The 12,970-nt window shown below is 39.1% G+C and overlaps 1 protein-coding gene across 1 annotated transcript in view; it reads left to right on the top strand.

The window, feature by feature from the left end:
- The window catches only part of rgs3a (regulator of G protein signaling 3a), a 126,636-nt gene that overhangs the window by 4,016 nt on the left and 109,650 nt on the right, over positions 1 to 12,970 (top strand). Inside the window, exons 3-7 of the mRNA XM_063890376.1 lie at positions 1,176 to 1,277; positions 7,770 to 7,820; positions 11,724 to 11,782; positions 11,894 to 11,988; positions 12,279 to 12,347. Coding sequence (XP_063746446.1) covers positions 1,187 to 1,277; positions 7,770 to 7,820; positions 11,724 to 11,782; positions 11,894 to 11,988; positions 12,279 to 12,347 — 365 coding nt within the window. The 5' untranslated portion in view covers positions 1,176 to 1,186. The remainder of the gene's footprint in view (positions 1 to 1,175; positions 1,278 to 7,769; positions 7,821 to 11,723; positions 11,783 to 11,893; positions 11,989 to 12,278; positions 12,348 to 12,970) is intronic.

Below are 12,970 nucleotides of genomic sequence, written 5' to 3'. Positions count from 1 at the left end.
TACTGGTACACTGCCGCTGAGCAAGATGTCAACATAATGTGCTGTTGTGATCTGTGCTGTGTCACATTTCACCCAGAGGTGTGTTAAGTCTTACTGTAAAATAATCTGGATTACTGCCACAGAACCACAACACTGGTTTAGTTCAATCTACACTGATGATTGAATCTGTCTTTAAAAAAACATGTTTTTGTCTTTTATCTTTGTTGTTGCTCTGAACGCAGATGCAACAGTTTTTGTTAATATTCAGTTTTTGTTGTTGACATATTTTCGACATAAAGAAATCAACTTCTCACCAATGAATGACAAAAATATCTTTAATATTTAAGAAAAATCTAATGTTTTATGACTGGAAGGTACTCTTATGGTGAAAATAACCATTAAAGTAAATGGTAAAAGACTTTATGGGAACCACCAGATCAATCCTTAGAAACTGAGCAGGCATTGTTAAGCTAAACTCTCACGCTTTTTTCTGTGATCCATCTAAAAGCTGGCAGATGTAGGGAGTACAATGAACGTAGCCCATATTGTCTTTGGTCAGCTTCATATGAAACCAGGAAACGGCTGTATTTTAATAGAAAACAGTCCTTGCTTTAACAATATTGTTTGACTTCAAATTGAAAGCCATCTGTCACCAGTAGGGGGCTCATTAGTAACAATAATCAACAGGCAGGTTAGACAGAGGTATTATACACATTTTCAGATGAACCCTACCATTTATTTAATGTATATGTGGTGCTCTTTCCAACCATATCTAACCTTATCATTTTGCTATTACTCTTTACCTTTTACAAGCTACTTTTAGTACACTTCCAGGGCAGATAATTATAAAACTATGGCCAGAGGCTACATCACTTGTGTGGATGAGGAAGCTGAGGAGTGACATTATCACTGATACAGTGTATATAAAGACGGTCTAACTGTAGTCTTTTGTGTGAATATAAGAACAAAAAACAAACATACATTTGAGCAGTTGTGCGGATTTAAATGGTGAATTCCAGCAAATATTGTGATTTAGTCTTGACCATCACATCCTAGTATTTAATCATTTAAAATCTATTTTCCTTGTTCTTCCGCTTTGTTTCTGAAACTGCACCCATACACACACACACACACACACACAGGCATCACATTTCTAGTCCTCATCACAGTAGCTGATGAAGCCGTTTCTTCCACAGTGGCAGCTAGCATGCTCTCCACGATGTCCCGTCTCCGAGTTTACCTGCGTAACCCCCCCACCAGCTTACCTGAGACGCCGTCCTTCCTCCTGAACACTCATGGTGAGGATTATTCTTTTTCAGTCTCTTTGCAGGTCAATACACCATCGTTCAAAGTCAGCTTTATTGTCAATCTTCAATTTGTGTGTACAGACAGAAAGATCGAAATGCTGTTTCTCACAGTCCCGATGTATTAAATTAAAATAATATACAATATATGTTTTTATATATATTGTATATTTTTTGGTTTATATGGTTTTAGACTTTACTGTTTGATAGTTAAGATGCTTTTGCTTTTGCTATACATTACTAACAGCATCAAGCTAAAAGTATAGAAAATAATATCAGTTTGTTTTAAAGCATCATAACGGTAAAGGAATGTGTCAGTTATATGAAAGAATTGTGGTTCTGCCAGCACAGACACCCGATCCTGCAGATCCTTAACGTGAGATGCCAATTACTCGCGCTTGGATGTTGCAACAAGTCCTTTGGCCTGGTAATGAGGCAGGCCCTGCTTATCTGGTGACACCCTGCATCATTTATGGAGGGTGCTAGCCAGACTGGAGGAGGGTGCACCTGTACTGTTTACTCTAAAGTGACATCCATTATCCAGTATATAACTGCACATAAAAACATATCGATGTTGGATTTGGCTTTTTATTTTAAATCCTGCAGGATGAGTCATCTGAGGATTCATTTCCACGCAGCTTTGTAGTAAATCATCAAAGATATGAATCTGTTTTTTGTTATTATGAAATTGACACGTAGTTACAGCACAAACAATGATTGCTTTAATGTGCAATATAAAACATTAATGATTCAATAAATAGATAAATCATAGGTCAGGTCTTTATTTGGTATACTAAAGGAGATGCAACCTATACCTGTCCTTTCCTTTTGGAAGTTCTGGCCAAGAGAAAAAATATCTGCATAGCATTGTGAAATGATGTTTATGCACCATTAAATCTTTCTCTCCGACTTACAAACCTTTTTGCTACTTTATATTTTTCAATTTTACTTCAGCATCATAATCTAGTGGTTTGACATCTTGCATTCGATCTAAAGCAATCACATTCATTCTTTAAATTCTGAAATGTCTTGTTATGCTAAATCTACCCTCATGGGGACTTACTTAGGTCCCTCTGATAGCGTGCCCTTTCAGAACTGGGTCAAACTTTGCCATGAGCTTGACTTCTTCCAGAACGCATCTTTGGTTTGGTGGAGTGTGTCTGTTGTCCCCGCAGGGAAAGGTGTTCCACTGCCGAAGAGTGAGTTACAGTCGCCCACCTGGTCAGAACCCTAATGTTTTCCCTTTCCCTTGAGAATTTGTGTCTGAAGATGTTTCCCGTCTACAAACCACTCCACACACCACGACTTGTTCCAACTAGGACAACAGTTTTTTTTTGCTGCCTAATAGTCACAGGAAATGTCCTAGTTTGCAGCCTGGAAATATAAAGTAACTTGACAGATCTTCTTGCATAATTCAAACTGGAATGGTTGGAGCCAAGTTATTTTTTTTTTATATGTTCAGTGTTTGTGTCTTATGTTCAGCGATTTGTTTGACAGTTGCGCCTGCACTGTAGAGTTGATTACTACACCACTGACTGGAGTTTGAGGCACAAACAGATAAAAATCTCTGAAAGTGTAAAGAGGGGTTTCCAGACTTAAAGATAAAGAGCTTTTTTATGAATATTAATATCAAAGAATCCCTTTACTTTATTGTTACTCTTCATCTGATGATGAATTTACATCCCATAATTCAGAATTGGACTTCAAAAAGTGCTTCTGCAGAAAAGAATGAGAAAGTATTTTGTATTTCTGAACTAGAGCTTATCATTTTAAGTCTGAATATAATTTTGTTACAATGTGTGGATCCCAATAGCCCATTTCTGTAGTTCCTGCTCGGGGCAAATTTTTTTTTGTGATTTTCTGTTGCTTCTTTGTCATTCTCAGTACCTCTCTTCACCTTTTGCTTCACTTTCCACCCCCCAGGTTCTCAAACTATTCAACTAATTGCCTTTCCTTAAATAATGTAACCAATTATTATTAATATTAATAATATATAACATTTTACAGAGAAAAAGATGTCAGAGTGTAGTGCCTTTTTTGGTTAACATTATTTGTATTTTCATTACATATTTTTTCTGTCCATGGACCAATTATTTTTCTTCTTTTCCTCAGAACGGATAAGCCTGCCAGGGACTGTGTGTAATTGATGGAAATTCCTTGTGGTTCTGATTAAAGTGCACAGAGCATTACAGATTAAAAAATATTAAGCAAAGGCCTTTCATAATATGAAATGTGGAGTCTTCCAGATAATGAATACTAAATTCCCCCAGACCTTTCTTTTTCAAACCGTCAAACAGTGCTCTGCTTTTGTATCTGTCAAGGCATATTGACATCTGAGTATTGATGTCTCCCTTTTTATGGATTAAATGGACACAATTACTTTGATCTACTAGTCTGATTAGTTGTTCAGCTCCATTCCAATGGTTTCTGGCAGCCAAAATGGAGAAAGGTGAGTTTTGGGAAGTTGTATAAAGGTTTAAAGAAACTCAGCGACGAAATGGGAAGACACCTTACATGTCTCCCATCTAATCTGCTCTTTGTTCCCCCTGATGGATAAATTGGCGCTCGCCCCAGAGGAAAACTTTGAATCCTATACGCAGCAGTTTCCAAACTCTTTAAAATAGTTCCCGTTCTCACAGAAAATTACAAAACATGGGTTGACTGCCGTCCCTTTTCTGCTGATAATGGCTACTTTAACTGTCACATAAAAACCGACAGTGTCCTCTGGGTTGACCTTATTGGATGCTGGCGGGGTGCAGGTTTTCAAATGTTAAAGTGACAGAAGCAGCAAAGCTTAATACAGCAAAGGGGATGAGTGGGAGGTACAGGATAACCAAGACACACACACAGTTTCACAACACAACCTTCTCACCAGCTAGAGTATGGCCTTTACTCCCTTTCTTTGGTCATTCAAATGGAAGATTTATTTTCCAAATAACATTCTGTACTTTGAAATAAGTAGAAAATTAGACATTTCATACCTGAATTGAATGTGTCTTTTTGTGGGAAAGGTGCACGGACACCTTAAGAAAGATCAGGACATGAACTTGGTGTCGGCCCTGGGTTGTTATCAGCAACATGACTAAAGCCTCAGAGGAAGATAGTGGTAGCATCTTCTTGAGTGACAGCATCACTGACAGGGCCCCCAATGCAATGACAGAGTAGGACATTTCAAATGCTGTCTGACAGAATGTGGCCAAATGGACACGAAAGAACAGATATTAAAGTTCATCCAAGATATCTGACACGTTGCTGGATGACATTTTTGATTTGCCTTTGGCAGAGCAAAGGGAGCCACACACAGTGACTGTGTTTTTAATTCTTCAGTATAGCTGTAATCAAAACAAAATTGATTCCAGATAGAGTGACGTGGCTGTGCTCATGTCTTGTTACTGGACCGCACTTTGGGGACTAAATGAGCTGACATATGAAGTAATACTATTTTATTTTTTGTGGTTAAACCTTTTTTTGTTCTTAAACATCTCTGTATCCTTTTTCCATAACATACTTATTCAATATGCTGTAGAGTATTTTGAAACACAAGATCCAAATAGAAAACGACAGTTGCTCATGCAGACAAAGGAACAACAGCGTCTGATTTATCTGTTAAACACAGAACTTCTCAAACAACACTGAGGAAAGGACGATAAACACAACTTGATGAGAAAGTTTGAGGAAACCGTGGTGAACATGGACATTAGCTTTATTGATTGAAAACAACATACATTTCTTAATAATAGTCCGCTGTTTCCATGGTACTTAATGAAGAATTAATTGGCGTTTTTACTTAAGTGGAAATACTGCCAACTCAGACACCATTCACATCTTTCTCCTATACCGGAGACTAATTATGTTTGCAAATTGACTCTGTTTATACTATGAGAGGAAGTTAAATAATTAAAGTCACTCAAAGTTTCTGAGAATGTAATCTTTTAATTTGAAGCTTCATAGCGTTGCCTCCAGTTAAATGCAAACACTATGAAATTAAGCCTTTTTCACCTTTGTAGTAAAGTATTATATTTTTCTCAAGCACACACATTGATTTTTCCTTCTGTAATTATTACCCGCTATGCCTCTCCAAAGCATTTTCATTGTTGAAGGGTCTCATCATTTTTTACGGCATCTATAAAAATTGATGCTGCATTATTTTAGTTCTAGACTCTCTTTCTCTCTGTAAAGGTTGTAAGGCAGGCCTTTCTTCTGACACCAAATACTTGTGTTACCTTGACCTTCCTTCCCAATGACAAGGCAGGCATTTCAAATTCAGTCCAGCTCTGAATCAACACAGAATGGCTGAGGATGGCATCTCTTTGTATTTCTGAAGAGACGAAGCAATGGATGAGGGATTTGGGAGCTGCACATGATCTTCAGTAGATCCAATCCAAGTAAATTCAGTATTATTCATATAACCCTAAATCACTTATTGCCAATATTGGTAGAACTTTGGAACATTTAATATGTGTTTAATGTTGAAGGAGTTTGAACTTCATGATGGAAATGTCTCTGATTAGAGTGGATTGGGTAGTCTTGCATAATTCGTTGTGATTTATTCAGTGGTTGAGCATTCAGAGCAGTGTGCACAGTGGCCATTTATTACTGCATGTGTGTGCGTGAGACGTGCGTGAGACGTGGGTGTGTTTTCAGTTATGCATGTACTGACCCACAGCGCTGTCTTGTCTGCCAGGCCCTATTAATTCACTCCTACACTGCATCTGCAACCTTTGCTTTCAAAATATCATTGTTCCACTCTTACAGGCCATCTGCTTATTTCTCTTTTATGCCTACTATTTATTGGATTATTCCTCCCCTGTCTTTGAAAACCCCTGTATGTTTATCTTCTATCGTTATCACCCGATATTTATCCCATTTGAGCTGATGTTTCAAAGCGGGCTAATGTATCTATCAATTAGAGCAATGTATCGACTGCAAGTGCATCACCTTCAGTGTTGAGAATCCCATTGAAGGATCAATAAAGCTCCTGCTGCCTGTTTACTCCAAATATGGATAGATTTAAACCGTTTAAACAACATTGTAAGCAAGTCTTATCCATTTGAAGAGATGGATTTCCCAGCAGTGACAAGAACCTGTTTACCGTTAAAGCTACAGTGTGGTACAGTTTGTGTTGAGACTGCTTCTGAACTACCTTTAGGTTCAGATGTACTAGCAAGATATTTCAAACAGTGTTCTCACTTTGTTCTTCCACATCAGCCAGCAGCACAAAACTATGCCAAGTTCAGTGTGGGAACGACAAACATCCCTTGTACCCAAGCTCTGAAGTGCCAGCAGTGTTATCACACAACGAGGCTCCCACATTTTAGTTTTGGACCGTGCTCTTATGAGCAGCAGGATTAATTTAGAGGAGCACAAAGCCAATGTTAGCAGTGACCATGTCAACATGACTCGCAAGTCTCCTAGAGCCCTGAGCAGCGCTAGGAGACTTACAGGAAAAGGAAAGAAAGAGAAAAAGCAGCAGACAGAAAGTGGGAGTGAAGGAGGGGGAAAACTGACACATGATGGACTCTGGACACACACACACACAGACACACACACACACACACACACACACACCAAAAAGTGGGTGAGCTATACTATAAATAAATTATTAAACATATTGTATCAGGCTCTTTGGTCTGGGAGATGATTCAATGTTAATATCAATGGAATCCTGAAACCAAAACTGGCTACACACACACACACACACACACACACACACACACACACACACACACACACACACACACACACACACACACACACACACACACACACACACACACACACACACACACACACACACACACAAATGCTACCAGCCCTGAGAAGCCATCTGACCTTTTTGGTTTGCTCCTGGGCTGCACTTTCCAAGATGTTTGCTCATGTTCCCTCTGCTGCCTTTTTTCAGATGTTGTCAAGTTCAACATTGTCTATGACCAGGATGAGTCATGCTAACCAAAAACTGTTTTTTTTTTACATTACAAACTAAACTCTGCCCTTATCAATAGTGCTAAAAATTGTTTTGGACATTTATGTAGATGTGTGTATTTCTTTCTTGCTGAGAGTCAGACGAGGAGATTGATACCATTTTATACGTGATGCAGATCTGCTCGTTTGCTTAGCTTAGCATAATGAACAGAAGCCCCTGATCTTTGTGCTGTGATGAGCCTGATTGTTCAAATTTTGTGTTCATTCTTCATAAGTATAGCTGCAGTTCTAGCAATCAGTCATCCTACAGTACAATGTGCGCATTAAAACTTTTAATTCACATGTAGATTAACACCTGGAGGCAGACAAAATAACACATTCAAATAGAGGCTTATGCTGTAGGTGTAAACGCTGCTTTTTGTCATTATTCTACAGCCAATACATTTTGAAATCATCATTTACCTCTCAATGACAAGTTAATGCAATTACGTTTTCTATTTTCCCCCTTAAATGTAAACTATTACGTCCAGCCTGTCATGACCTTCCTTCTCTTGTTTTCAATAGGTCAGCTGAAGCTGTCAATCATCCAGGAGCAAGAAGATCTTGTTGTTAGTGGTAAGTCATATTAAAGGCGGCACTGCTGTGGCCAAACACCATGTATACTGATAATTTGAAAGAAGGCACTGGTGAAATATTGAACAATATTTGGCAAGGCAAATTGAGCACACACGATTTGCAGCACATGAATGACACAGTGCAGACTGTCTAATCACGACAGCAAACTGTTAATATGAAAAGGCGTAGGTAGGTTGGTAGGGAGCGGAGAGCATTGATCTAACTTAAGTGGTTATTTATTTTGGTCTCCCAGCAACCAAGTCATGCACGCTTCTACTTTTGTTTGTGATTCTCCGTCTCCTCTCTCAGGTCTTTTGTGCCCCTGTCATTTCTCTGAGTGAATGGCCATTTATTCATCAGATGCCAAATTAGATGTTTTTTTGTCCATCCTTGCATGACAAATTTAATGAAATATTAAATAATTATCAAAAATGAGGGGAACAGACTATCACAAAAAACTCCTCTAGAGATAAAGCAACTCAATACAACACCATCATTGTGTCCTTAAAAAATACTGGAGAGTTTGCTCAACACATCTCTAACCACAGAGTGAAATGAAAACTGAGTTTTTTTTATTTCAAGGAGAGTGAAAGCTGATTTCTTAAATAAAAAAGGTATGTACGAAAAATCTATGAGTTATCCAATGTTTTGTCACCACGAATAATACTCTTTAAACTGTGTACGTTTTTGCATGTACTTTCTGGGATGTGTCTTCAATTAAAAGTGCTTTACAAAAATGGAAGATATTAAGAGCATTAAGAAATAGTGCAGCATAAACACATTAGAAAATGGCATTTAGAAAACAGTCATTAAAAAGCAAAGATAATCAAATAAACACAACAGGTATAGAATACATGAATAAAAGTTTCAGTGCAATGTTAGATAAGACCAGTTCAATTAAAAGCAGGGGTAAGAATACATGTTTTCAGCCTGGATTTAAAACAATGGTGACTTGTTTAGTTGCTTTTCATTATCTGAGCCAGTGTTAGAATGTAGATGTTAAAGAGAAGTGGCCCCAAGATGGAGCCTTGAGGAACCCCACATGTCATATTGGTCAACTCTAATGTGTAGTTGCCAATAGAAACATCGTTTTTCCTGTCATTTAAGTAGGATTCAGACCAATTTAGAACTGTTGCCGAAAGCCCAAGCCAGTTTTATAGTCGGTCTAGTAATATGTTAATAGTACTATTGATAATATGGAAGAAGAGTCTGAGGTCCTCAGAAATATGTTGCATATGTGGTGTTTTTATCTACAGTATATGAAATGGACATTTTGGTCTTTTATTAACACATCCTGAGAAATGCCTTAATACCAAACCGTGTGAGACTTCTTACAGCCTCCTGTCTCTTTCTTCATGAGGTGTTTGAGCCTCATGTGGAAGTAAACACTAGTAGAATTTCAGTTGATGCTGTTTTTTGGCTTGGGATAAAGTACCCGTACTGAAATGGCTTTGTTGGCAACAAGAAAGGAGGAGGAGAAACATGCATGAGATGTTGATTTACTGAGCAGCTGTTTCTATAAAGTCTGGTTTGCAGTTATTGGAAACACCATTTGGTTTATTATAAATCGTTTTCACTGCTTGTTATTTCAGCAGACAGACATCCTCTTTCTTTTCTTCACATACCACAATCTAGAGTCCAGCTAATGTGATTCAGTCAAGCTGTCACATTCTGCCTCTCTCCTGCTATTCCCTTCCCCTAAACTTTGTTTCTCTTCTTCCACATCCATATACTCCTTCCTGTCCTGCAATAACCTTATTTCCCTTCAGTCCTAGTCACCCGACCTTCCCTGATCACTGGTCCCACTTTCCTTCTGTTTCCTAAACCGGAAACCTAACCTGTATCTCTGTCCATCTGCCTGAAGCTGCCTGTAGGCCCTTTTATATACTCCCATTGTGGCAATAAATAATTAAACTTTTCCACTCTGCCTATATTGTCGACATTCAGGTCTTATTCTGCATTTCCCGAGTCGTGACACAAGCTATATTAAATGTGACAGCCCACCTATATCCAATCCTCAGAAGCTGTTATATACAGTGGGGCACAAAAGTATTTAGTCAGCCACCAATTGTGCGAGTTCTCCCATTTAAAAAGATGAGAGAGGCCTGTCATTTTTATCATAGGTATACCTCAACTATGAGAGACAGAATGAGAAAAAAAATCCAGGAAATCACATTGTAGGATTTTTAATGAATTAATTGGTAAATTCCTCGGTAAAATAAGTATTTGGTCACCTACAAACAAGCAAGATTTCTGGCTCTCACAGACCTGTAACTTCTTCTTTAAGAGGCTCCTCTGTCCTCCACTCGTTACCTGTATTAATGGCACCTTTTTGAACTCGTTATCAGTATAAAAGACACCTGTCCACAACCTCAAACAGTCATACTCCAAACTCCACCATGGCCAAGACCAAAGAGCTGTCAAAGGAGACCAGAGACTAAATTGTAGATCTGCACCAGGCTGGGAAAACTGAATCTGCAATAGGTAAGCAGCTTGGTGTGAAGAAATCAACTGTGGGAGCAATTATTAGAAAATGGAAGACATACAAGACCACTGCTAATCTCCCTCCATCTGGGGCTCCACGCAAGATCTCACCCCGTGGGGTCAAAATGATCACAAGAACGGCGAGCAAAAATCCCAGAACCACACGGGGGGACCTAGTGAATGACCTGCAGAGAGCTGGGACCAAAGTAACAGAGGCTACCATCAGTAACACACTACGCCGCCAGGGACTTAAATCCTGCAGTTCCAGACGTGTCCCCCTGCTTAAGCCAGTACATGTCCAGGCCCGTCTGAAGTTTGCTAGAGGGTATTTGGATGATCCAGAAGAGGATTGGGAGAATGTCATATGGTCAGATGAAACCAAAATCGAACTTTTTGGTAAAAACTCAACTCGTCGTGTTTGGAGGAGAAAGAATGCAGAGTTGCATCCAAAGAACACCATACCTACTGTGAAGCATGGGGGTGGAAACATCATGCTTTGGGGCTGTTTTTCTGCAAAGGGACCAGGACGACTGATCCGTGTAAAGGAAAGAATGAATGGGGCCATGTATCGTGAGATTTTGAGTGAAAACCTCCTTCCATCAGCAAGGGCACTGAAGATGAAGCGTGGCTGGGTCTTTCAGCATGACAATGATCCCAAACACACCGCCAGGGCAACGAAGGAGTGGCTTCGTAAGAAGCATTTCAAGGTCCTGGAGTGGCCTAGTCAGTCTCCAGATCTCAACCCCATAGAAAATCTTTGGAGGGAGTTGAAAGTCCGTGTTGCCCAGCGACAGCCCCAAAACATCACTGCTTTAGAGGAGATCTGCATGGAGGAATGGGCCAAAATACCAGCAACAGTGTGTGGAAACCTTGTGAAGACTTACAGGAAACGTTTGACCTCTGTCATTGCCAACAAAGGGTATATAACAAAGTATTGAGATGAACTTTTGTTATTGACCAAATACTTATTTTCCACAATAATCTGAAAATTAATTCATTAAAAATCCTACAATGTGATTTCCTGGATTTCTTTTTCTCATTTTGTCTCTCATAGTTGAGGTATACCTATGATAGAAATGACAGGCCTCTGTCATCTTTTTAAATGGGAGAACTTGCACAATTGGTGGCTGACTAAATACTTTTTTGCCCCACTGTAATATAGTGATAGGCTTTTACATTTTACTGTACTCTCGCTGGACTCCTAACACATGCACAGTCGTTCATATTTGTAGCAACATTCTGTTGACTGAAAAATTGTTTGCTTATTCTGAGCCACAGTGGAGCAGTGAAGCAGGCCATTTGTTGGTCCAGTTGAATTTCATTATTAGTGATAGTTTGCCCCATCTCCTGAAAAATGAGATGAGCATATACATAATTAATGCGACTAATTTATTCAGTTCTTTTTGTATGTGTTGACAGTTCTAGAGGCTAGGGGGATTGTGGAGCATTGCCAGAGGTCATGTGACTCTTATGTCAAGGTATGTAGCCCTCTACCCTACAGGGTTATACAGTTCAAGGAAACCCTTTTAAGGACTGTGACACAACAGTGGATATTAAATTGTGTGAACTTGTTTTGCTGTCCTATTCAGATCGGCCTGTTCCCGGACAGTGATCCCAGCGACAGGCAGAAGACTCAGATGGTTCCTCATTGTAGGAACCCCATCTTCTTACAAACGTTTTACTTGTAAGCTTTTATCACAGAAAAGCGACACACCTTTCAAAAAAGATACTTTCACCGAGGTAGTTTCACTGAGATTTGATGTATCTTACACAATTATAACTGACACTATGTGCTGGAAACTATACTGAATATGATAAATATGTAGATAAATCATTGTCTACCATAGCATTTTACATACACAGCTTTTGACTCAGTTGTGTTCAGTTGTTGTTAATACCAAACAGATGTTCTTTCAAAGATTAACTTGGTTAACATCTGAGTCAAGTGAGGGAAATTTTCTTCTTTTTTTCTAGTGCTGTCAGTGAAGGGGACCTGCATAAGAGACTGCTCTTCACAATGTGGAACTCTGACTCCACATCAAGGTACCTGCTGGAGATGTTGATGATGTTGAAGGTGATGGTTATAGTGGCAAAAAGACAGTTGCTTTGCGAGTCTTTTTCCAATTTGGACAGATTTATACAAGAAGCTATAACATGCAAAAAGCCTCCCAATAGAGCAGTAAAACACCATTGTATAATTGATGCTGCTGCATGCTTCTGTCTGCTTGGCTCTTTGTGTGTGTGTGTGTGTGTGTGTGTGTGTGTGTGTGTTTTTGTATGGCTGTTTGTGAATCTGGCAGAGTGAATGTGTTACTCTCGGCTCCCTGCCTCACCAGACTAAAGATGAAACAGGGTCATTGCTGGGGATGGAGGACATATGGTTGAATGAGTCACACATCTCTTGTGCAAGGTTTTTATTGAGAGGACGGATGAAACATTACTATGTGGTAGAAACACTGGAGATCCTCCTTTTACCATTAAAATGATTCTTGCTGTTTTCAGTTGATTAAAAACAAAGTGTCACATACAGCATCTGTTTGAAGCGATGTGTACAGATGTACTGAATGCATGGGCGGGCTTACATGAGAGTTAAGATCATGGGATGCTTATAAAGATAAAGACCTTTTTGGGAGAGTTTCTGGGACACAGATTAAGAGAGATTTACT

The sequence above is a fragment of the Eleginops maclovinus genome, chromosome 8 (genome assembly GCF_036324505.1).
Source record: "Eleginops maclovinus isolate JMC-PN-2008 ecotype Puerto Natales chromosome 8, JC_Emac_rtc_rv5, whole genome shotgun sequence".
Lineage (NCBI taxonomy): Eukaryota > Metazoa > Chordata > Actinopteri > Perciformes > Eleginopidae > Eleginops > Eleginops maclovinus.
This window is presented reverse-complemented; position numbering and strand designations above follow the sequence as displayed.